The sequence below is a fragment of the Chionomys nivalis genome, chromosome 4 (assembly GCF_950005125.1).
Source record: "Chionomys nivalis chromosome 4, mChiNiv1.1, whole genome shotgun sequence".
NCBI lineage: Eukaryota > Metazoa > Chordata > Mammalia > Rodentia > Cricetidae > Chionomys > Chionomys nivalis.
In genome coordinates this window covers 35,766,334-35,790,279 of record NC_080089.1, presented here as the reverse complement: position 1 = coordinate 35,790,279, position 23,946 = coordinate 35,766,334, and the positions used below count along the sequence as shown (strand labels likewise).

General features: G+C 47.9%; 1 protein-coding gene across 2 annotated transcripts in view; it reads left to right on the top strand.

The window, feature by feature from the left end:
* Positions 1–23,946, top strand: part of Pknox2 (PBX/knotted 1 homeobox 2) — a 271,278-nt gene that overhangs the window by 173,697 nt on the left and 73,635 nt on the right. Inside the window, exon 4 of one of the 2 annotated variants that reach the window (XM_057767846.1) lies at positions 18,295–18,403. The exons of the other annotated variant lie outside the window; for it this stretch is intronic. Within the exon in view, the coding sequence (XP_057623829.1) occupies positions 18,317–18,403 (87 nt within the window). The 5' untranslated portion in view covers positions 18,295–18,316. The remainder of the gene's footprint in view (positions 1–18,294; positions 18,404–23,946) is intronic. 2 annotated transcript variants of the gene reach the window in all.

The window sequence follows — 23,946 nt, the reverse complement described above, 5'->3', positions numbered from 1 at the left end:
CCCCTTCTAGCAGCAATTGGCCGCCTGAGCAGCTATTTAGCAAAGACAGCCTCTGATATCAAGCACTGCCTGTATCTTTCATGTCTCTCTGCCACCTCCCTAGCCAGGCCTGTTGTGAGCTCTCTGCTGCTCTTCATTTTCCATGAGGTACGGGTGAATGGCTGTTGCACACACCTGTGGTGATGACTGTGTTTGCACAGTGCTGGAACAAGTGTCACCCAGAGATGTTGATGACAAAGGCCAGTCCCCTAGTCAGAGACCCTTACCCTGTGAAGCAGGTAAGGACTCACACATGTACACCCCAAAGGACTTGATGAATGGGAAGGAAACTGCACCCCAGGGGTTTATGATGGGTTTGGAGAAGTAGTTCCTTGGACTGGATTAAGTACTTTGAATAGAGAACTCGCGTTCAAGCCTCCTAGCAGGTGTGGGTGCGGGTTTTATTATTGTGGTTTAGGTTTTTTGGTTTTTTAACTCCCTTCGGATCCCGCAGACTTATGTAGCAATGTGGTTAGCGATTTAGAAGTCCATTACCCAAAACCATCCCTTTGTCTTCCTGTATGCCATGACTGGGATTGGGTCTGTTATGGTGAGATCTAGTCCTGACTCCCAAAGACACTGTCTGGGATTTTATGTTTTCATGATGTCTTGGGACCCCTGTAAACCTCACCATCCTCCAGCCTTCCTTCTGAGTAATTATTGCGTGTTGCTCAGAAAAACCTGTTTCTTTTATAAAGAAGGAGGAAGTTGGTGACACACACAAGTGAATGTGGCTGTTCCAGTTTCCCAAGCAAGTAGTTAGTGGTCACAAGCGCTCATAGAAGAGTCTGAGGAGAAAAGAGCAGGCAGCCCTGACTGTCTCACTTCCTGTCCAGACGCACTATGGTGCTGGTGTAGTGATGGGGGTCAACATGCTTTGCCATGAGTAGTCCACGGGAGTCAAGACAGAACTACATTTTGTGGGGGACAACTCCCCTGAAGTCATGGCTGACAATCTTATTGGCATTTGGAGCCTGAGAACACAATGATGTAGTTCAATGTCCATAGAGGATGGGAGAAGACCTTGAGGAATATGGAGGGCACATAAAAGATAGGAAGTCTGAACCAGGCTTGCAGATGGGGTTAGCTAGTGTGAGCATGTCGCCTCCTGAAGCCAAGTCCAGCGATTTTCCGTGAGACTGAGGTGGCACTGTGGCTTTCCCCGGGGACTACCTGATAGAACTCTGCTCTCTCCTGGCTAAGGTTGTTGCTAGGCTCACACAGGCCAGCCTGCACCCCTGTGCCATCTTATAACTGCTAGTAAATGGGGAGAGAGTTCACCTGACAGACAGCTCCCATGTGTGCTGTGTCTTTCTGGAAAATAGGGGGGCTTCTACCAAGAAGATGGGAATCAGTTCAAATAGAAACCCAACCTCTCACCCTAAACTCCCTGACACACTGACTCACCACTGAATTGTCTCTCCAAGTGAGCGGCAGGGTGGTGTGTCCTGGAACCTAAGTACAGTTGACACTATTGCTTGCATGGGTGCTATTGGCAAGGACGATTTTTGTAGCTAATGCTGGAAGTGTGGCAATCAGAGAAGCCGCCAGCTGTCTCACTTAAATTCTTAGCTCTCGTTCTCTTTTTTTAAAATCGTTTTGCTTACATAATCCACCCCCTTTTTATTTTCTAATTCTCTCCTTGCAAAGCTGGCAGCAGAGGGGAAGGGCTGGGGTGGATGGGGTAGCAATTACACATCAGTTTGGGGAGCATTTACATTTTGCAATTACAATTTAAAAATAAGTCTCGTTAATGATCTCCACGTGTAAACGACAAACCTTAACTGACATACATATTCTCCTGGGTCTGCCTGCCTGCCTCCCTGCTCCCCCCCCCCCCCCACCAAGCTCAGTGGAGGCAGAAGTTCCCAGGGAGACACAGAATGGGCTATGGAGGCTAGCTCAGATCTAAAGGACAGTTAGGGCCATTAATGTGTGTTTGAGGTTGGTTAGAGGACAAAGGTGGATAATCAAAGCTAAGGATAATCAAACCAAGGGCTCTGGTGTCTGCTCCTGCTTGTACTCACGCTGGGTGTTGGCTCATGCCTCTGAGGTTCAGAGACTCATGGCCAGTCTCTGTGTCGTTAGGAGGCACACCATCAATGCTCAATGCTCAGAACTGGGGGAAAAGGAAACTGTTTCCCCAAACAGCAGGTGCTTTCCTAGGTGGGAACTTTCTAAGTCCTGTTGGGTAAACATGAGTTCTAGCCCAGCCCCATGGTCCAGTCAAAGAACCCAGGCAGTGCTACACTGTGCCAAGGAGCTGGTTCCCTGTTCAGACTCCAGAAGGGAGCAGCACATGTTGTCTCCTCAGTGGGGAAGGACATGTCAGCATGTGTCAATGGGAGTCCTTTGATTACGCATAAACTCACATTTGAACTTGACCCAGCAAAGGCTCAGTTCCTAGCTGGGCTATTTGTTGGCTCCAGGACTTGGGCAAGCTCTAGAACTGAGGTCTTTTATCACCATTGCCCCTTGTTCCCCTCTCCCGCTCTTCCCCAATCCTTCCTTTGCTCCCTTCCTTTCTCTTTTTCTTTCTTATATTTTTTTTCCAAGAGAGGATTTTAATTATGTAACCCAGGCTAGCCTCCATCTCCTTCCCTAGCCTCCCAAATGCTGGAGCTACCTATGACAAACCCAGCTCATCATTGTCTATGTAACTAGAACAGAAACCTATCATAGGGCTTTCATGGCAGTGACCTCACACAGTTCTGGTGCCTGGGAAATGCTCAAAAAATGTCACCTCTTGTCAAAGACCCTCTCTAGCAGTTCCAAGGAACCTTCTTTCTATACTGAATCTGTTTCTTTCAAGCTGTCATGAATACTAAGCAAGGGGGCTCTGGCCTGATTTCTCCAGGCTTCTCCAAGGTCCAGCCACCTTTCTGCTGGGCACTCCCAAATGCTTCTCCTCTTCTGAAAGTTTTTCTACGAGCTCAGCATCAAAGTCCTAATCTGGGTTTCCACTGTTGGCTAGATGCTCTGCCTCCTCATGTGCAGTTCTCTTTCCTGGGCACTTCTTGGGCTGGGGGTCCTTCCTTTGCATCATCCGTCTCTGGGCCCCATGTAAGTCTAGTATCTGTGAAAGAAGAGCATGAGCCAGAGGTCCTCTAAGAAGGCGTTCCTTAGCTCCCCTCCACCCAATCTCTGCGTAGATGCTATTAGTCTTTCAGGCAACTGCACTTAGGTCAGTCTGAGCTAACACCGGCAGTCAAGGGCTCACAGTTTCTGCAAGTCATGGTCACACACACCTGGAATCCCAGCACTGGGGAGACCAAGGCAGGAGGATTGCCAGCTTGAAACCAGCCAGGGCTACATAGTGAGACCCTGTCTCAAAATGATAGCAGTAACAATAACAACAACAACAATAATATTATATTTGATAGTATTTTAGTGTATAGTATTATATAATATATAATACATACTCTATAGATTTAAATCTTAACAGTCTAAAACAGACAAAATAATATATACTAGTATATATAATGCAATATACACAATCCCATATAATACTATATATACCATTTACTATATAATATATATTATATTATATGTAGTATTATCTATCATATATGTTACTCTATATGTTACTAGTATATACATTAGAATCCTAAGTTCATGTCTCTTTTCTCTTTCATCTTTTTTTACATTTTCTCTTTTATTTTTGTGATTTTGAGGCAGTTTCTTGCTGTAGCTCCTGGCTGGCCTGGAAATCATTATTGTAGATCAGGCTGGTTTTGAACACAAAGCAATTTTCCTCCCTCTGCCTCCTGAATAATATCCCAGGCAGGCATAATCCACAATGCTTGGCCTTTCTTTTTCATCTTGATGGCATTTCTCCTTCACTATAATTTTATTTCTAATTTTGCAATGAAACTAAATACTCTATATTATGATTCTATACACTATTATGGTACATAAAATGTAATACTTTTAAAATGTTTTAGATTCATTTATTTTATATTTTTATATGTATGGTTGTTTTGTTTGCATGTATGCATGTGTGCCATATGCATGTCTGGTGCTCTCAGGACATTGGCTTCCCTAGAAATAGAGTTATGGATGGTAGTAAGTGATCTCGTATATGCTGGGAACTGAATCTAGATCCTCTACAAGAGCAATAAATGCTCTTAACCACTGACCGAGCCATCTTTCCAGCTCCAAATATAATGCTTTAAATACTATGTGTAATAATTTTTATTATAGGATATGTGCATAATATATAAATATATAACTAAAATTTACCTAAGCTTGGTAGTACATGCTTATAATCCCAGCCCCCAGGAGGCTAAGGAGAGGTCAAGAGTTCAAGACCAGCCTGGGCTACATAATGTGACCAGACCCTGCTTCAAAAATGAAAATGTAGTGGTGCACACACTTAATAGCAGCACTCAGAAGGCTGAAGCAGGCAGATCTCTGAGTTCCAGGCCAGCCTGATCTACAGAGTGAGTTCCAGGCCAGCCTGGACTACACAGAGAAAGCCTGTCTCAAAAAACTAAAAAGAAAAAAAAAAGGGAGAAAGGAAATGCTGTATTTAACAGTATAATATCTAGCACTATATGTAAAGCATATTATATACCATCTCATACAGTGTGTATATGGTATAGGGGTAGTATATTATCTACATTCTTTACCTTGAGACTTAGAAAATTTGCATTCTGTTGTGTGTTAGTTACCCCTAGATTCTGACTGGAGGTTGTTTAGAAGACTGAGCTATGCTGGCCAGCAGTGGTCCACATCTTCAATCCCAACTCTAGGGGAGACAGCTGAATCTGAGTTCAAGGCCAGCCTGATCTACAGGGCTAGTTCCAGAGGGATACACAGAGAAACCCTGTCTTGGAAACAAAACAAAACAAAATAAAACAAAAAGGACTGAACTTTATTGGAAGGCACTGAACCCAGTGTGGACTTGGAAATGTCACTCGGCCACATAATCTGCTTGTGTGTTTTGACTGCAGGAAAGAGACAGATCCCCAGGGTCAGGAGCACAGTGGTCTATGACCCCCTCCCGGTCCCTCTGGATTTCCCCCGTCAGCAGTCATGCTTACTTGCTCCTTCTTGTACAAATACTATCCTCTTCCCTGCATTTCCTTATATGTTGTAATACGCAGAATTGTTGGTTTTGCTGGAATATCACCTCTAGATATGCTTTTTCTGTATTGCTGAATGGGAATTGAGGTGAGTTCTCACTGACTTCATCTACACCCTTGGCTGACAGTTTGGCTGAGATCATAATCTTCTTCTCAGGCCTTTCACACTGGGCAGATGCTCTGCCACTGAGAAGCACCCTCAGCTCTGTGCCTCAGGTCTTCATGATGCTGCTCTAGCTTCCTCTCTGCCTGTGAAGATCCATGGGAATTGTGGGCGCCGTTCTTTTTCTTTGATATATTTTATGTGCATTGGTGTTTGCCAGGAGTGTCAGGTGCCCTGGAACTGGAGCTACAGACAGTTGAGAGCTGTGATGTGGGGCACCGGGAAGCGAACCTGGATGCTCTGGAAGAGCAGTCAGTGCTCTTAACTGCTGAACCATCTTCCCGGCCCCTCTCTTTGGGGGTTCAGAATTGATACCTAAAGCTTGCTTTGCTTTTGTCATTCTTTTCCCCAGTCCTTGGGATCCTCTTGACTCTGAAGTTACTTGCTTGGCTTCAGCTCAGGGAAATCTTCATTTATTATTTCTTTACCCTTCATTCCCTCCCTCCTTCCCCCACTCCACCCTACCCCCACTCCCCGCCTCATAGTCTCTGTCTTCTCCATAGGACACACCCATTGCTCACACATTGCCAGGAGCCTAGTGGTTGGTTACTGAGTCTGCTATTTGGGAAATGAATTCTACTGACCATCCTATAGCCAACTTGCTGCTTGACCTGAACAAATTTTTCTGAGAAATCAGAGCTCCTGGTTTGTTCATGACCTACCTCACTCCGTCTGACTAGTAACTCTAAAACCTTGAGTTCCCACTGCTCCTGAGCCAGAGTAGATGTGGTGAAGGAAAAACTGGGGTACAAATAAGGACAGCGTGGCAGCCATCCCCCGGCTGCGAATCATTGCTAGGAGTCCTCTGTCTCCCCAGCATCCACTGTCCTTGACCCTCCCAGTCCCTCTGCAATGAGCTTCCTTACCTCTTCATCTCTCTTTACTCATCCTGCCTACTTTCCTGTACTAGCTGTTTTTGTGTGTCAACTTGACATAAGCTAGAGTCATCAGAGAGGAAGGAGCCTCAGCTGAGGAAATGCCTCCAGGAGATTCAACCCAAATTGTAAGCCAAATAAACCTTTTCCTCCCCAACTTGCTTTCCGTTTATGGTGTTTTGTCACAGCAATAGAAACCCTAACTAGGACACCCCACCACCCCCTTTTTTAAAGCCAACCCACATGCATACATCGCTTGCTTAAGAAATAATCCTAGTGGTTCAAGTCTCCCACTGGGATCATTTCCTCCCTTGTACAAATCCCAGGACAAGGACTTTGAAGGTTGGCTTTCTGAGTGCCCCAGAGCCTCCGCTGCTCTGACCACATACAACTGGGCACCTCAGGAGAAGAGAGCACCGAGGGGCCTGCATCCATCCATCCCTGCTTTGGCAATCGATGCCCTTGAGGGATGTCATCTTAAATGATGATGCCGTTTACATTTTTTCCACCCTGATGACCTTCCTCATACAGCTCACTTTCCCTGCCTACCTAGGTCACCCTGCTCCGGACAAAATGAGTCAGGATGCTTACTTTCCTTTACATTCTGCAGCTCCCAGGAGGTTGGTGTCTGTTGTAAGTCAGAGCCTCTTAATTGGTCCTTGAGGACCAGTGGGCAAAATTATCTTCTCCACTCTTTCCTCCACCCACTGGTCCTTGCCCTGACACAGGAGAGGCTTATCTTCTAGGGAGAAAGAAGGGGAAAGAGAGGCACAAGGTTTAACTTGCTGAAGGCAGAGCCCGTTCTTTTCCATCGACATCATAACGATAGGAAATTAGTCGTCATCGCAAAGGCTCCATGTGAGCTACACTCCTCAGACAAGTTGCTAGTGTTCAGAGAGTCTGCTGCCAATATGAAACACGTCTCCGGGTCTGATGCAGCTGGACGGGCAGAGCATGACTAAAGGTTTCCCTGGGAGAAGCCAGAGGCCTGCAGACTCCTTCCTAAGGCTGGGATAAAAGGGAAGGGGATGGCAGGAGGAAGCCAGGAGCCAGTGGGAGGCAAAGCACAGCCCAGTGATCTGCCCTTATGTCTAACAGCTGCCTGCTTTAGAGGCTACGAAAAAACATGCTATTGCTGTCTTCCGACAATATCTCTCTCGGCTGCCCAGAGTCTCTCTGGTCTGAGAAGGAAGGAGAAAGCTCGGGAGACAGGCACAGCAGAGGGGCCTTCTGTGGAGAGGCACGGCTAGAACTTAGGCAGATGTGGCCAGAAAGAGTCGCTTCCTAATTACAGAGTGCCCTGGCTTAAAACACCTAGAATAGGGACTCTTCTCAGTCACTGCAGATGGTCCTGGAAAGTCTTGGTGGGGTGGCAAAGAAGGTCATGTGGAGACAGAGAAAAGACTAACTACAGGGTTCCCCTTCCCTACTCTACCTAAGCCCCAACAAAGCCCTTGGGTTCATATTGACGTGGAGGCACCGACAGGACCTGGGTCAGTGTGAGTCAGAGTTCTGGCCTCCGATGGTAGCATGTACAGTCAGGAACAGGCAGCCTGCGGCTTGAGCCTACAGGATGTGTTTTCAGAGTTCCTCCTAGACTGGGAAATAGAGCATCAGGTTCCCAACTATGCGCTGCCTCTGCATTGGTGCAGTCTTCAGCCAGACGCTCATTATCTCATGTTCATTCTTTGATTTTCTTCTTTCCCTTCCTAATTGAGCACACAGTCCAGTCAGGGCAGGAGACTCCGGATCTGCTGCTTCCAACACGCTAAATGCCTTCCATCCTTGTCTCGGGTTTATCGTGTTACAAGACCTCCCCACCCCCAATTCTTATCTCTGGTATCAGCACTTTCTTTTTTCATCTCTTACTCATTCATTTTTCTATAAAAATAACAAGAGCAGAATGCAATCAAATATTTGCATACATTTGGACCAGCCCTGCTTGCTACCAGGATAACTGCACCAGCAGGAAGGAGCAGCAGGGAAGAAGCAGCCCCACTGTGGGAAGGGGAGGGAAGCACATGCATTAGCTGTCAACCAAAGCCAACATGCTACACACAGAGGACACCAGCATTCTCTACATCCTATGATTTTTAGAGTTCTGGACCACGTGAACATCAAAGGACAGCCTCGGTAGAGGGCCAAGTTCAAGATGGCAGCTTGTTCTCATAAGCACTTTGCCTTCTCTATGCTGGTCTCCTTTCCTTTCCTCTTTCCCTGTTTTCCTAAAACATTCCTACTCAAGGTAAGGGCACATTAAAAGGTCGCTATTCCTTCCGTGTTACTGTCTTACCCTCATCAAAATTCATGATGAGGGAAGGAACCCACACACTCATTCTTGCTGGGGACACTATGGCAGCTGGACCTAAAGGGTCCCAGGTGTGTTTGTTTTACACTTTAACAATAAGCCAAAGAAATGGATCTGTAGCCATCTAGGTGTGTGCATGAGGAAGGGACCTGTGAACTCACGTTGCGTACACTTTCAATCTCACAAAAAGTACCTAGCAAGTGGCAAGCCATGAGCTTGTCTCTGCTGGGGGAACAAAGACATCACTAGACAAGAAAGGACAAGAAGTCGTAGAGAAGGGGAATTTTTGATGACTTGGAAACATACAAAGCCACCTGTCCTGCTGTGGTGTCCCAGGTCTGACTGTTGATGCGGGCCTGAGGAGAATTGGAAAGGAAGGAAGCCTTCATGGCCAAATAGTGTTTGGAACAAAAATTTGATGAAGGAATTGACACAGTTGTGAAATACAGAATACTGCCCTAACTGACAAGAAACACAGCAAGAGATGCAGAGGACACATCTTACAGGGACAGAGGACATGTTTGCCAGAAGGAGTATGAGTCTGGGGCCCAGGAAGAGACTCACTTCCCCTCATATCAGAGCTGGCATCCTCCTCCCTCTGTGGTCTGTTTCTTGGGACATCAGTTACATAGAGTCAAGGCACATGCCCCCATTCTAGCCGCAGTGAGGACTGTCGTGGACTCCCCCTGAACCAGAGCAGGGCACCCGCTGCTAATAGCAGAACAGCTGATGGTCATAATTAGAGCCCAGCCCAGAGATCAGTTGTTTCCAAAAGGTTGCTTCTCGATCATTTTGGTTTGGGTTTTTGTTCTTTTCCTGGAGGTGAATTTAAAGACTTGGGGCCAGGATCATTCAGAGAACACAGGTTAGTGCTTCTCAGAGAAGAAAAGGCTTGGCAGACTCTCTGAAAAGGCTCTGGCTCCGTGGGAATCTGAGATTCACCGAGTAATGAACTTAAGAGGCTTTGAAGTTCCCTGCTCTAGGTTCCAGCCCTTCCTTGCTTCCCCTCTTAAGTTGGTGGACCACCCTCAACCCTCAGACTAGTCTACAGAGGCAGGCAGGGCATCAGGGAGGTAGCTGCCTGGCTTCAATCATCCTGGATCCCCAGCATCTGAGCTGTTTGTCTCTGTTGAGTTGGGAGCCTCAAGGGCCAGGCCTGCCTGTGTTGTTTTCTCAGCTCTGTTCCCAAAGCTGCTGTCAGCTCTCCACAAATAATAATAAACCTGGGAATCGAGTGTGTCGAGGGGGACTTTGTCTTCTGAGTCCCTGGGTTCATCTTTAGACTTGTTTCTCTCCATGTGTGCAGACAAGAGAGAACACGTGGTGGGATCTCAGGGGGCCAGGCTTGGGTCTCCCGGATGCCCTGGCAATCTACCGTCGCCAACACCCCGTGGAAGAGCTGAAGGGCTCTCCTCTGTCACTAATCACTGGAGCTGCAAAGGAGAAGACACGTGGTTGCATCCAAAGCCTCAAGCCCCCTCCTTTGTGTGTTCCTCTCTTTCTCCCACCCATGTTTGGGTAGACTCACTCGCAGAAGGCTGGAGATAAAAAAGGGAGGAGGGTGACGAGGTGTGATAGGGCATGACTATGATCCCAGCGGCTCAAGAGAGAAGCCCTCGTTCTGAAGAGGGGAGGTGCTCAGGGCCCTGATGAGGCACTGTGATCCTCAATAGTTTCCAGGGAGCCTTTAGCATAGACCTGTTTTAAAACAAAACAGAAAGTTCACAATTCTATCTTTAGGTAAGAGGGTTGGTTGCCTTAGGGGTGGGCAGGGATCTTGTCCCCTTGCTTCCATTTCTGAGTACAAAGAAGAGTGTTTGGGAAAAGGGAAATTTCTTTAAGTTGAATACCGTTGACAAAAACAAGACCCAGCTTCAGGGAGTATAAAGTTTGAGAGGCTAATAACACCCCACAGGGGCAGAGCGGCACCCCTTTTCAGCAGCCTAACCCATCAGAAGTGCGGGAACCACCTTCTGCTTCCCAGCAGCAGGGAGAACAAACCTCCCTCCCGGGACAGCGCTGAGAGCACCATGTTGCTGCCTCCATACAGCAGACGTGCCCCCCCCCCGCGCCCCACCCCAACCACCCCTTTCTGGTTTTGTGTTGTCGTTTTATTTTGTTTAAAGGAACCAAAGGGAGAGAAATTGCCAAGTTGTAAAGTGCTTAAAGAAGAGATGAGATTCTTCATCAAAATGCTAAAAGCTGGAGGGGAGAGTAATGTGCAAACTCTTGCCTGCTATTTATGGGATTGATTCTCAGATCAAGAAGAGGCAAGCAGTTGGATGAAAGGAATTATTGTTAAGCTCCTCGGTAGGAGGATCTAATGGACAATTGCTGCTATCAGGGGGAATTAAATTGCTGTTTCAGTTTGTAAAATATATCAGCGGCTTTTTGAAGCCAGGGAAGGTGTGACAGCTAGGCAGGGAGGCAGGAGACAGAGGCTCCACCACTCCGCTGAGTTGGTAACAAGTGGGAGCAGCTGAGGAAGGGGGCTCTGGCCCCTGGTCTGTGTTTTCACACCAAGCTGAAGAATGACTGAACTGGAGGAACAGTTGGAGGGGGCTGGGAGCCAGCGAACTCTGAGCCCAGATAAGATGGGACCTCGGTGAGTTACAACCATGTCCCCGCGAGTGACAGAGCATGACAGTAGGCCCGTCGGTGGGAGACCTTTGCTAGAGCGGGATCCAAGGAAAGAGAGTTTTGTTCACTGAAGAGTGAGGAGGTGCTGAGGGCGATGATGAGGGCCTATGGTTCTCAGTAATTCTCAGTGCTCCCAGCAAAGGCTGGGGCCTAATCCAAAACCATGATTAATCAAATTCTTTGCCTTTTGGAGTGGAAAAATAACGCTCCAGAACTGGCTTCTAGAGCAATCTGGTGCTCATCTCTAGGCTGGATCATAAAGGGCTGCTCAGAAAAGACTCATTGGTCCACTTACACGGTGACATATTGTTATCCCAGACAAGGGTGAGCAACAAAGTGGGCGGTGGGTAGAGAAAGCTGACCTGTGAAGGGCCCTGGAAGTGGGACGGCTCCTCAGGATGAGGAGCCAAAAGGAGGTCTGCGTTACTCATTTGCTCCATGAGGCACTCAGGGTTGATGGAAGAGAGAGGGAAAGGGATTTTCACATCTCTTAAGGAATCTTCTGTGTCCCCACTCTGCTCCCTGGAGACCATCGTCATGATACTAGGGCGTGACCCGGCACCACCTTCCATGTAGGAAACCCTAGAAAATTTTAGCATGATGAGCTATAGGTGGCCAGAGGGCTCGGTGGGTCTTGTTGTTGTCGCTGCTTCCTACACAAGTCTGTAGATGCGAGCAGGAGCCAGAGGGGCATTAGAGAAGTGGGCCTTCTGGTTGTGTCATTCAGCAAGAACCCAGGCTCTGGGCCAGTTCCAGTGTGTGTCCTGGGATTAGGGTAACTGTAGAGCAAACCTTGTGACACAGAGACACGGAAGGACCAGACCTGAGAGCAAACCCTAGCCCACACATCTTTCTCTTAGTGATATGACCATAGATCCTGTGCCTGGATTCCAAGAGCCACTCTGGGCTTCACCTGACTAAGCGAAGGACTGCTGTTTGCCACAACATCCTGAAATCAGAGGGAGCAGGAAGTAGTATCTGCTAGTCTCTGGCTTTCATGTCTCCAGACTTCAGGTCCAGAGTCTTCCTCCCAGCCTTAGCAGTGTTCTCATGAGTCATCTTGTACAGTGCATTCTGCAGGGTTTGATGTGTTTGATGAGCTGTGATAACTCACGGGTCCAGGTCCTGGGGTACCTGGCTTTTCCAAGGATTCTCCAGCTCCCATCATAAAGACCCTGCATGTCTCCCTCCTTTGAAAACATTTCAATCAGGAAAACTGCTCAGATGTAAAGTCCCTGTTCACATGTTAGAACTTTGTAACCAATGGTTACACTCCATCCTCCTTCATCCCCCCCACTGGCTGCAGACTTACCCCTGTCCTGTTATCTGTACTAACTCCAGGCGTCCGAGGACCACAGCGTTCCTGTGGACACTCAGCTTCCAGCGTGTGGTTTCTAGCCTTTACTTAATTTTACAGAGACCTAGGGAGAGTGGTGTGTGTGTGTGTGCGCGCGCGCGCGCGCACTCATCTACACGCCTGCGTTTCTTTAGATAAATCCACAGAGTCACATGAAATCAGTGACAGGTTGACACCGTTATTTCAAGATTCATCGCTCTGAGTTGCCAGCAGAGGAGACCTAGCCAATTCCTTCCCACCAACAACACTTTTTTTCCAGGCATAATTTATAGCACTGGGGTGAATTTGTTTCCAAAAGATGAATATCACACTATCAGCAACAGCTGCCTCTCATTTTTATTTGTTTTTAAATTTGACTCAAAGTCCAATTCTCTATACACATCCAAAACTGTAAATCCTGAGGAGACTGATTCCTTGATTTAGTAAACAGGTTATATTATATAATGCAATAAAGAGGGGGCCCTACAATGCTGCCTACAGGTGGCTTCTGGGAAGGGAACTGGACTGGAGTCTGTCACAGGGGACAAACCTTGTTGCTGAAGGGAAAGAATGGTTGAGGCGGCTGCCCCTGAGGGAGAAGCTGAAGCCAGCCAGGTTACTAATGCAGCCCGTAGGCCCCTCCTACTGAGTCCACAGTGTTATTTCAGCCTCCTGCAAAACTGTCTAGACGTCAGAACCGCTGGTCTGGGCAGCTGTACAGAGAGGGAAAGACTTTGGGGATGCAGGTGGAGAAATAACCTAGGAGTCTATGGGCTAGGATGTGAGAGGGGTCTGTTTTGCTGAACTCAGGACCCTCCCCCACCTCCACTTGCAAGTGAACTGGGGGAGGAAGAGGAATGGGGAACTGACACTTGGAATGAAGCTACAATGTAATTGTTGCCGTTCAAATCAGTATATATATATACATATACATATACATATACATATACATATACATGCATACATATATATGGGGGGGGACTAATTGTGGTCCCTGATTCTGCAGATGCTGGGGGCTTCCTTTATTCTACAATCCAAAAGGAAAAGCGTTTGCACAAGAAAGCCTACGGGTTGTAGAATGTAGACTTGTGGACCCTAAACACAGGCCAAAGCCTGGGATTTAAGAATGACCTTGTAAATCTTAGTCAGCTGATTTTGCAGATTGGGAAACTGAGACTCAGTCTCCGAGTGAGACCTTCATAGGCTCTGCTTGTACTGAGCAAGAAAACCCATGGAAAGACAGAGAGAGGGAGGGATTGAGGAAAGGACAGAGGGGAGAGAGAAGGGAGGGAGGGAGGAGGGAGGGAGGGAGGGAGGGAGGGAGGGAGGGAGGGAGGGAGGGAGGGAGGGAGGGAGGAGGAGAAAACAGGGTTTCCTAGAGGGTGGTCTGAGAGCTCTCTTAACTGCTTTTGGACGGTGGGCAGAATCCCCAGGACCACTCCAACATTCCAGACAGAAGGATGGTGAGTCCAAGGCTAGCCTGGGCTACCTAAGGGAGACCCTTATTCCAAAAATAAAATATAAAATAAGCTGACTAAAACAAGACCAGAGGGGGAGGAGGAGGGGACTACATGATGGAAGCAGAATCATCAGGGTCTGAGGATGGAAGTGCCCCTCCCCCTCATTCTTACAACAACCACCTGCCATCTCCCGGCTGAAGCAGAGGAGCGTGACAGGGAGGGGCCAGAGCAAATCTGGTCTTTCCTTCCTTCTCCTACCTCAGCACCGGATGCAAGGATACAATTTAGTCCCCACTAGGGTCAGGGGCCAGGAACAAATGCTGTCAGACCAGCTGGCCAGACAGTTCCCAATTAGTCTTTGTTTCTCATCCTTAAGGCCTTGAGCCCCCAACCCTTACACCCCTGCCCAATTACTGCCCAGCAGCATTAACCCCTTGGTGCCCCGGGCCGTTAATGGAATGTTAATTGGTCTAATGGGTTTCATGTCAACAAGTCCTAATGAGCTCCTTCTAACGAGCTTGGCAATTTTTTTTTTCTAAGCCTGTGTTTGTCAACACTCTGGAGTTTGGGCTCCAGTCTGAGGGCATCGTGGTGCTGACTCTGGGGTGCTAGAGCTGTGAAGGCAGGGAGAGGGGCATCCCTAAGCTGCACATTCCCATGTCCCAAACTGGAGAATCTTCTGTACCCTCCTTTGTGGCCCTGCTCCCCCACTACCTCACTTGACTCCTGGGCCTGCAAAAATGGCACTTTTGGCTCCTTTTGGTATCAGCGACACAAATCGCCTCCTGCTGGATACCTTGTGAAGTTGAATGCTGCGTGGGATTCCCCCACCCTGTAGTTACCTCATAGTACAGGCTTCAGCATTGAAGAGAAAATTCTCAAGCAGAGCCTACAGAGCAAGGAATTCTCCAGGGTAACTGATCCTCAGAGCCCTCCAATTACCGCCTTGGCTGTAGTTCCTTGAATGCCCTGGTGTGGTGTCTGGTGACAGAAAGGAGAGGGCCTCTGGACAGGGCCAGCAACCCCACAGAACCGCTGAATAAAACCGTGGAGCCCTGGAGCCCTGAGCCCTGAGCCGTGAACTGGGTCCTCTTTCTGCTGCCAAAGAAACTGCATAGGGCAGGTTTCCCCAAAGGTCCAAGACCCCAGCTACTACTGAAGGACCCCCCACACCTCCAGACCCTGACGGGATGAGTTGGATTCCCACATTCCTCTCCAGGATGGGGTCTATGCCCTTTCAAGGAGGATCAAGCCGGATGGGGGTGCGTGTGTGCGTGGAGGGATTAAGGGTACAGCAAGTCTCCTGCGATAAGCATGGTGGGGGGGGTCTCAAGACAGCTGAGCTCCGGAGGGTCAAGTTTCCAGAAGCTTCTGTGCTTGTTCGAGCTGAGAGTAACTTAAGCCTCTTTTGAAAAGGCCTCCAGTTCTCTTGCAGGAGAAATCCTTAGAGGGCAGTGGGCAGTGGCTTAGGGGCTTATGGTGACTCCAGAGAAGGGGAGGAGCCAGAGCCATGAAGACTCCCTGCTGCCCAGCCTGGCTCAGGTTGAGAACTAAAAAAAAAAAAATGTCTCCGCCTTGTGGATGGTTGATTCTAGAAGCAGAGCACTCGGAGCTAGCCTTCCTCGCCCTGCAGCGGACATTATCGAGGGGTATTTCTCTTAACTGACCCTGCTTCCACTATGGGATCGGGAACAAAAGAAGAAGAATTTGTGACTTTTCTGTTTAATCAAAATTCTCCTGTTTGAGTTTTTGGTTCGTTTTCTTTTTAAGTTTTGGGGAGATTTTTTGCGTTGACTTCACTGTGAGTTTCTTACTTACGGAATGAAGTTACCAACAAACTCAAACCCAATGTTAAGAGAATCAGTTGCCCCAACAGGCTGAGAAAAACCTTCCTAGATTTTGCTCCGGGAGTGTCTCTGCCCTGTGCGCCCTCCTCCGGAGACTTCTGATATTGCAACCCTGCCACCTTTTTTTTTTTTTTTTCGCCCTCGGTAATCGAACATCTAAGACTGGTGTTTTGTGTATGTGTTGGGAGTGGGGGTCCTGGCTCATTCCCATCCCATACAACGTCCCAAACTCTAGACCCATCAAAGTTGTTTTATCTGACAGAGTTCTTATCATCTCCCACGATCTCTATTTCCTTATTCTCCGAGGTTTCAAAAGAGCTCATATACTCGTTTTATTATCAAGTCTTTTGGGGGGTTGGAAGGGTAAGGAAACAGGATCTCACTATGTAGCCCTAGGGGCCTGGAAACTCAGTATATAGACAAGGCTGCCCTCAAAACTTGCTGTGACTTCCTGCCTTGCTTCCCAAGTGCTAGGTTTACTGATGTGTGCCACCACACCCGGCTTGCGTCAAGGGTCTTCGCTCGGAAGGTCTTTCTAATGTCTCAGGACATTTGCCTCTGGCCCAGGGATGTAGGTCAGTGGTGGAGTACAGATGTAGAACATAGCATCCTGGGATCCATCTCACACACTACAAAGGGGGAGGCGGAGGAGGAAATAATCTGTTTCCTCCTTTTCCTTCTGTAATTCTCTCCAGTCTGCCCTTGCTCCCTGAAGCTGCAAACAACCCACACAAAGCCTGGCCATAAAGACAGACCTGGATATTGTCCTGGCAGAGGAAACAGGCTCTCCCCCTCGCTCTCTCCTGGGCACCTATGCAAAGGCTAGACCACCTTGTAGAGACGGATGCAAGGCACACTTCTGAGGCAGTGTGCACAGGCCTCCTAAGCCAATATGCTCACTTGGCCTAGGAGAAGCTGTTGCTCCCTGCCCTGCCAGCCCCACCCCCACTTTACTTTCTTCTTTCCTGCCAAATTATCACCTCCCTCCACCAACCGTACCCCCTGGAGAGAAGATCTGGCTGCGTTCATCCATCCTGCTCACTCCTGAGCACAGTTCCCTGTACAGAGTCGATATGTGATAAGCATCTGTTGAATGAAACATGAATCCCCACTGCTTTGCGTGTGCGCTTGAGGTCAAGGTATGCCTGGTACTTTGGAGACTCGGCTCAGGCCAAGGAAGTTTTTTCCTTCCCTTCCTGAAAAGAGTGGTAATAGCAACAACCACGTGCATGTGCATGCACACACGCATACTCATATACACACACAGAGAGATACACATGCTCTCTCTCTCTCTCTCTCTCTCTCTCTCTCTCTCTCTCTCTCTCTCTCTCTGCTCCAAGATGCCTTTAGGTTGCTACAGACTTTAGGTATGTGGACATTTTGGAAGGTTCTGGGAAGGGGTTGACAGATGGACCCACACACACCACCACCACCCCCAATGCCCTCAGGGAGAGACAGGGAAGTCTGAACACTGGCTCACAAAGACTTCTAACTGACCAGCCCAGGAGACAATTTCTACCTCCTCATGTTCCTAGGCTTTCCTGCCCCATGCTGGACAGAGCTGTATCAGCAACTACAGTGTGAGTGTTTGTCTCTAAATATTTCAGGGCATCCATTGCAGCTCAGCATCTCTCTGGGCATTCTGTTTCCTGGGGTGGCACTGCCAGACTGTCTCGGCTTACAAACCATGGTCTAGCTCAAGGAGAAACTTTGAAGTCCTCAGGGGGCAGTGCGTGCACTGGTGAGGGGGTGGTGTGGGGTGCAGTGGAATAGACATACACAGAGAGACACACACAGACACACAGACACACAGACACACACACACACACACACACACACCCCTCATGATCTGCCCCTGCCTATGTAAGAGGCATTCTGGCTCTACATACTGATAACTATATTGAACCAAAACTGGAGAAAGTCCTGGTCACAGTATGAATCTAAGAAAACCAGGAAGTGATTAATGCTTTCCTGTTCTTCCACCCGCCCCCAAAACCTCCTGGCACATCCCCTCTGGACTGGTCTTCAGGAGGGCAGATGGCCATGCCCCTTGCTACCACTAGGGGGTATGATGAGCACACATGGGAGGGCAAGCCTGGGCTTGGAGACCCCGAGTGTGGAAGCAGGAGGCCTAGGGGAATGCTGATGGAAGGCTCTCCTGAATGCCTGGGAAGGGTTGAGCAAGGGATGCCCTCATCAAAGGGGGAGGGACGAGGTAGCCCTGCCACCAGGCAAGCTACCCTTTGCGTCTCCATTGCTGAGCTGATGCTGAGCAAAGCATCACTGCGGGGTACGGATTGTTTTACGTATCGTTTGGATATTACTTCTTTTGAGTCAAAATAGCACAGCAAACCCCTCTCTACCTAGCCCCCTCCCACAGTTCTGATTTGTTCCCCGGAAGAACCTCCAGTCCCTGCATATCCCATCAAATCCAGGTGTTCCAGGTGGAAGAGAAAAAAAAAAAAACGTGGAGATCGTTAGTTCCCTGGGCTGCCTGTACCCTGTACTAATGGTGCGGCCCCTTTTCTTCTGCCCGCAGATCCTCCATGTGAATTAATCCCATGATGCAACATGCCTCCCCAGCCCCAGCTCTGACAATGATGGCCACGCAGAATGTCCCTCCCCCACCCTACCAGGACAGCCCCCAGGTGAGTGTGCCAGGGAAGAATGGGGAGGTACAGTAGTCTTGGAAATCCCACGCGAGGGTGGAACTGGGCTATTCCTACCTCAGCTTTAGCCGGTCAGCCCTGGGGAGGCTTCTCTGGAGAGTCTGGTCTGGAGAATACAGATCCTTGAAGAGTCATCAGACTTGACAAAACACCAGACTCAGACACTGCCTAGGTTAATTCTGTCACCAGGACCATAGCCTGGAGTCTGTCTGCCACTCTCTCCCTGCAGACATTGAAAAGAACAGCTAAAGCCCTCAGTCCTGCTTAGGGCAAAATTCATACTGGCGATCTTGGTATGCGATGAGTTGTGAGTGTTTAGGAGACTTCCCATTTATCCCAGGACCAGACCTCCCTTCCCCTGGTCTCTTGAGTCCTTCAGAGCAGTACCTGGCTACCTGCCTGTTAGAAGAATCTCTTCGGGCTCCGCTGGGCTTCTAGAAAAAGCAGGAATCTTGGTCCATGACTTCAACTCCCCTTCCCCAACCCTCGTCTTCCATCATTAGTTCAGCTCCCTGTTCTTCTGAAACTCCCTCCCTGGCTGCAAAACCTGTGACCTTCAACAGCGGTGTCTTCCCACCACTTTGGTCCCTCTGGGGTTTTTGTTTTGTTTTGTTTTGCCCCTCCCCCCCCGCCCCCCCCCCCCCCCGGGAAGCTGCCAGCTTGAGTGGATTGGGCTCTTGCGGTCACTGAGATCTATCCCATCTTGTCTCTAGACTTTAGTTGTCTCCCACCGGCCCCTGAGTCTCCAAAAGCCTGAGTTCTGGGGCTATGCTTTCACAGGAGAGTACCCTTTGGGGGCCTTTACCTGGTGTTCTCATCCTTTCTCTAGGAGCAAGTCTGATCAGTTCATATTAGCTCAATAATCACCTACTGGGTGAATGGCATGTGAACTGCGCCCACTAGAATGTCCCCTTGGCCTCTAACAAAGGGAGGCCCTCCTGCGCCTTCTCAGCAGCCCCCCCCCCCCATCCTCTGACCTTCTCCATCCCTTGTACACCAGCCAGCGTTTCAAACACGATCATCCTCACAGACCACAAGTACTCAGGTGTGTAGACAGGGCAGAGGGCTTTGTTCCCACCAGGACCTATGGCTTCCTGATGCCCCAGCTTTCGTGTAAGCCCAGCACAGCTGTCCTGCACACAATGTCACTCCCAACTTCTGGGAGGTTGCCAGATGGTGTGAGACCGCTTTGCTGACCATTTCTGACTCCTCTCCCCGTAAGTACAGAAACCCTCATCACTCAGTGACTTCCCAGCACCCCCTCTTTAGTGTCCAGGCTTGCTCGACACCACACCTTCGTGTTCCTTCTCCGGAGCTCTTCAACATTAAGAAATGGGATGAGGATGGAGGCTGTAGAAGAAAAGTGAAGGCGGAGATGGAGTGGGTGGAAGGAAGCAGGGGGTAAGGTTTCCAAACAGAGACTCCGGCATCTTCTGGTTTGTGGAAGAAATGCTGCTTTCTCTGGTCCTGGGATACTGGGGTTTGAAGTCAGATGGCCCCAGAGGTTGCTTTCTCTGTCCTTCAGGGCCAGGGTGAGCTTGGCCACTAGCATTCCGTGCAGCTAGTCCCCCTGCCTTCCTCCCTCTCAGCTTTCAAGAGCTAACTCCAGCTTCTGGGGGGGCGGGGGGGGGACCCTGCTCTATTTCCCTTGTAATGTCATTATCCTAAGGAACCAGCTGCTCTCCGACACGGTGTCTTCGGGAAAGCCTGGCCTTATAATAGGACCGTGGGTCAGGCACACAGGGGACTCATCTTAAATGGGGGACTCTCAGGAAACTCTTTCATTACCCCTTCAGGTCTAATCTGTGACTTCTGTTCCCTATGTGGCACAACTCTCTGTCACCTCCCCGGAAACCCAGTTTCTTTCACAGGCAAGGAATGGACAGTCTCTGATATGGAGTCCCCAAAATGAGAAAGGGAGCGAGAAGCAGAGCCACTCCTCGGAGACCCATGCAATCGTTTTAATAATGTTCCCGTTGTGCTAAGGGCTAGCAATACTGAGCATAATCTATTCAAATGCACAGGAGACTGTCACTTTGGAAAATTAGGAATCTGCATTAAAAAATTCCCAAGCCCCGGACCTTCTTTATAATAAATTAGAATTTTTTTTCTAGGCAAGTTCTTAACTTGGCAATTTTCATCTTGAAGTTTGGGGAATAAAGTTATTAAAAGGGAGGGAGACTTTTTTTTTCCTTTTCCATTTTAGTAGAGCAGCATTAATGGTTACGGCCCCATGCTATTTGGGCATAAGCCAAAATGGTATGGTAGCTAAGTGGCTCCTAGCTCTCTGGGCTGTTTGAGTTTGTCCGGGGGAAACTCTGTGACTTCTCATAAGGACATCATCCTGTTTATTATACTCTGAAGACTAACTGTATATTTAGAAACTGCAAAAACAACAACCCCGTAGAACTCTTCAAGCAGATACCTTCCTTCCCTTGGCTTTCTATTGAATTCCCTTGAAGCGACAGCGCCCTCTACTGTGTAGCTCCAATACCTCATACTCTGGTTTCTCTTTAGTGTATTTTTGTCAAAAAAAAAAATAAAAAAGCTGTAACACTTTAATTCCAATATGCTGTGTCTGTGCCCTTGATCCAGACCCTCATTTTAAGCACTGAAGAGATACGGGGGAGAGTTGGGGGGGGGGGGAATGCTCAAACTCAGAGTTCTATAAGGATTGGTTAATGAAAATGTTGTCTACAGGGAGGTATCAAGTAGATGCATGGACCTCAGTTGAATGCATTGTGTTGATTCCTAGATCACTGTTTCTGCTCTTATGCATCTCTGTCACTGTGGGCCTGGCCATCACAGTCACTGAGATTTCTACAGCCTCCACTACTATTCAGAATTGCTGCCAACTCTAATGGAACCCTCAAAGTCATGGCCCTTTATTATATATTTATAAAATATCAGCAAATGTCACTCTGCTCTCTTTTCTACGATTCCTGTGGTATCAACCACCCTGTGACTCCTAGTTCTAGTCGTATAGAAGGTGTTCATATCCTCTCTTTCCACCTCAGAAATACCTGGAAGTCCTCCTGTTTCTTGTCAGGCAGCATATGCCCGTGCAGCATCTTCCACCATGCCAAGTTCTCCCTTCTGTAGCTCCATCGGCAAATCCAGGAAACGGATTTGCTAGTGAGGGCAGCAGCTTCTCCACCCTTACCGAGCCCCAGGAAGCACAAGACAACAAGCCCCACCCTACCCTTCCTCAAACACAGACACATGCCTACTGTTCCATGAGTGTTCTTGGTTTACAGGCAAGACACATACTTAAATCATCTGGTCTACTGGTGTAGATATTCGATGTTTAATATTCCCTGTCTGTGCATCTCCAGCAGACCCTGCTGCATGAGCTTTTGACCAGGAAGCAGAAATCTTATTTATTTATTTATTTGTTTATTTATTTATTTAAGATTTCTGCCTCCTCCCCACCACCGCCTCCCATTTCTCTCCCCCTTCCCCAATCAAGTCCCCCTCCCTCGTCAGCCCTAAGAGCAATCAGGGTTTCCTGCCCTGTGGGAAGTCCAAGGACAACCCACCTCCATCCAGGTCTAGTAAGGTGAGCATCCAAACTGCCTAGGTTCCCACAAAGCCAGTACGTGCAGTAGGATCAAAAACCCATTGCCATTGTTCTTGAGTTTTCAGTAATCCTCATTGTCCGCTATGTTCAGCGAGTCCGGTTTTATCCCATGCTTTTTCAGACCCCGGCCAGCTGGCCTTGGTGAGTTCCCGATAGAACATCCCCAATGCCTCAGTGTGTGTGTGCACCCCTCGCGGTCCTGAGTTCCTTGCTCGTGCTCTCTCTCCTTCTGCTCCTCCTTTGGATCGTGAGACTTCAGTCCAGTGCTCCAATGTTGGTCTCTGTCTCTGTCTTCTTTCATCACCTGATGAAGGTTAATATTCAGGAGGATGCTTATATGTTTTTCTTTGGGTTCACCTTCTTATTTAGCTTCTCTAGAATCACGAATTATAGTCTCAATGTCCTTTATTTATGGCTAGAAACCAAATATGAGTGAGTACATCCCATGTTCCTCTTTTTGGGTCTGGCTTACCTCACTCAGGATAGTGTTTTCAATTTCCGTCCATTTGTATGCAAAATTCAAGAAGTCATTGTTTTTTACTGCTGAGTAGTACTTTAATATGTATATATTCCATATTTTCTTCATCCATTCTTCCATTGAAGAGCATCTAGGTTGTTTCCAGGTTCTGGCTATTACAAACAATGCTGCTATGAACATAGTTGAGCATATACTTTTGTTGTATGATAGGGCATTTCTTGGGTATATTCCCAAGAGTAGTATTGCTGGGTCCAGGGGTAGGTTGATCCCGAAATCCCTGAGAAACCGCCACACTGCTTTCCAAAGTGGTTGCACAAGTTTGCATTCCCACCAGCAATGGATGAGTGTACCCCTTACTCCACAACCTCTCCAGCAAAGGCTATCATTGGTGTTTTTTATTTTAGCCATTCTGACAGGTGTAAGATGGTATCTTAAAATTGTCTTGATTTGCATTTCCCTGATCGCTAAGGAAGTTGAGCATGACCTTAAATGTCTTTTGGCCATTCGAACTTCTTCTGTTGAGAATTCTCTGTTCAGCTCAGTGCCCCATTTTTTAATTGGGTTGGTTAGCCCTTTACGGTCTGTTTTCTTGAGTTCTTTATATATTTTGGAGATCAGACCTTTGTCAGTTATGGGGTTGGTGAAGATCTTCTCCCAGTCAGTGGGTTGCCTTTTTGTCTTAGTGACAGTGTCCTTTGCTTTACAGAAGCTTCTCAGTCTCAGGAGGTCCCATTTATTCAATGATGCCCTTAATGTCTGTGCTGCTGGAGTTATACGCAGGAAGTGTTCTCCTGTGCCCATGTGTTGTAGAGTACTTCCCACTTTCTCTTCTATCAGGTTCAGTGTGTTCGGACTGATATTGAGGTCTTTAATCCATTTGGACTTGAGTTTTGAGCATGGTGATAGATATGGATCTATTTTCATTCTTCTACAGATTGACATCCAGTTTTGCCAGCACCATTTGTTGAAGATGCTCTCTTTTTTCCATTGTATACTTTTAGCTCCTTTATCAAAAATCCGGTGTTCATAGGTTTGTGGGTTAAAGCCAGGGTCTTCTATTCGATTCCATTGGTCGACTTCTCTGTTTTTATGCCAATACCAAGCTGTTTTCAATACTGTAGCTCTGTAATAGAGTTTGAAGTCAGGGATGGTAATGCCTCCAGACAATCCTTTATTGTATAAGATTGTTTTGGCTATCCTGGGTTTTTTGTTTTTCCATATAAAGTTGATTATTGTCTTTTCCAGATCTGTGAAGAATTTTGATGGGATTTTGATGGGGATTGCGTTGAATCTATAGATTGCTTTTGGTAGAATTGCCATTTTTACTATGTTGATTCTCCCAATCCAAGAGCAAGGGAGATCCTTCCATTTTCTGGTGTCCTCATCGATTTCTTTCTTCAAAGACTTAAAGTTCTTGTTAAATAGATCTTTCACTTCCTTGGTCAGAGTTACCCCAAGATATTT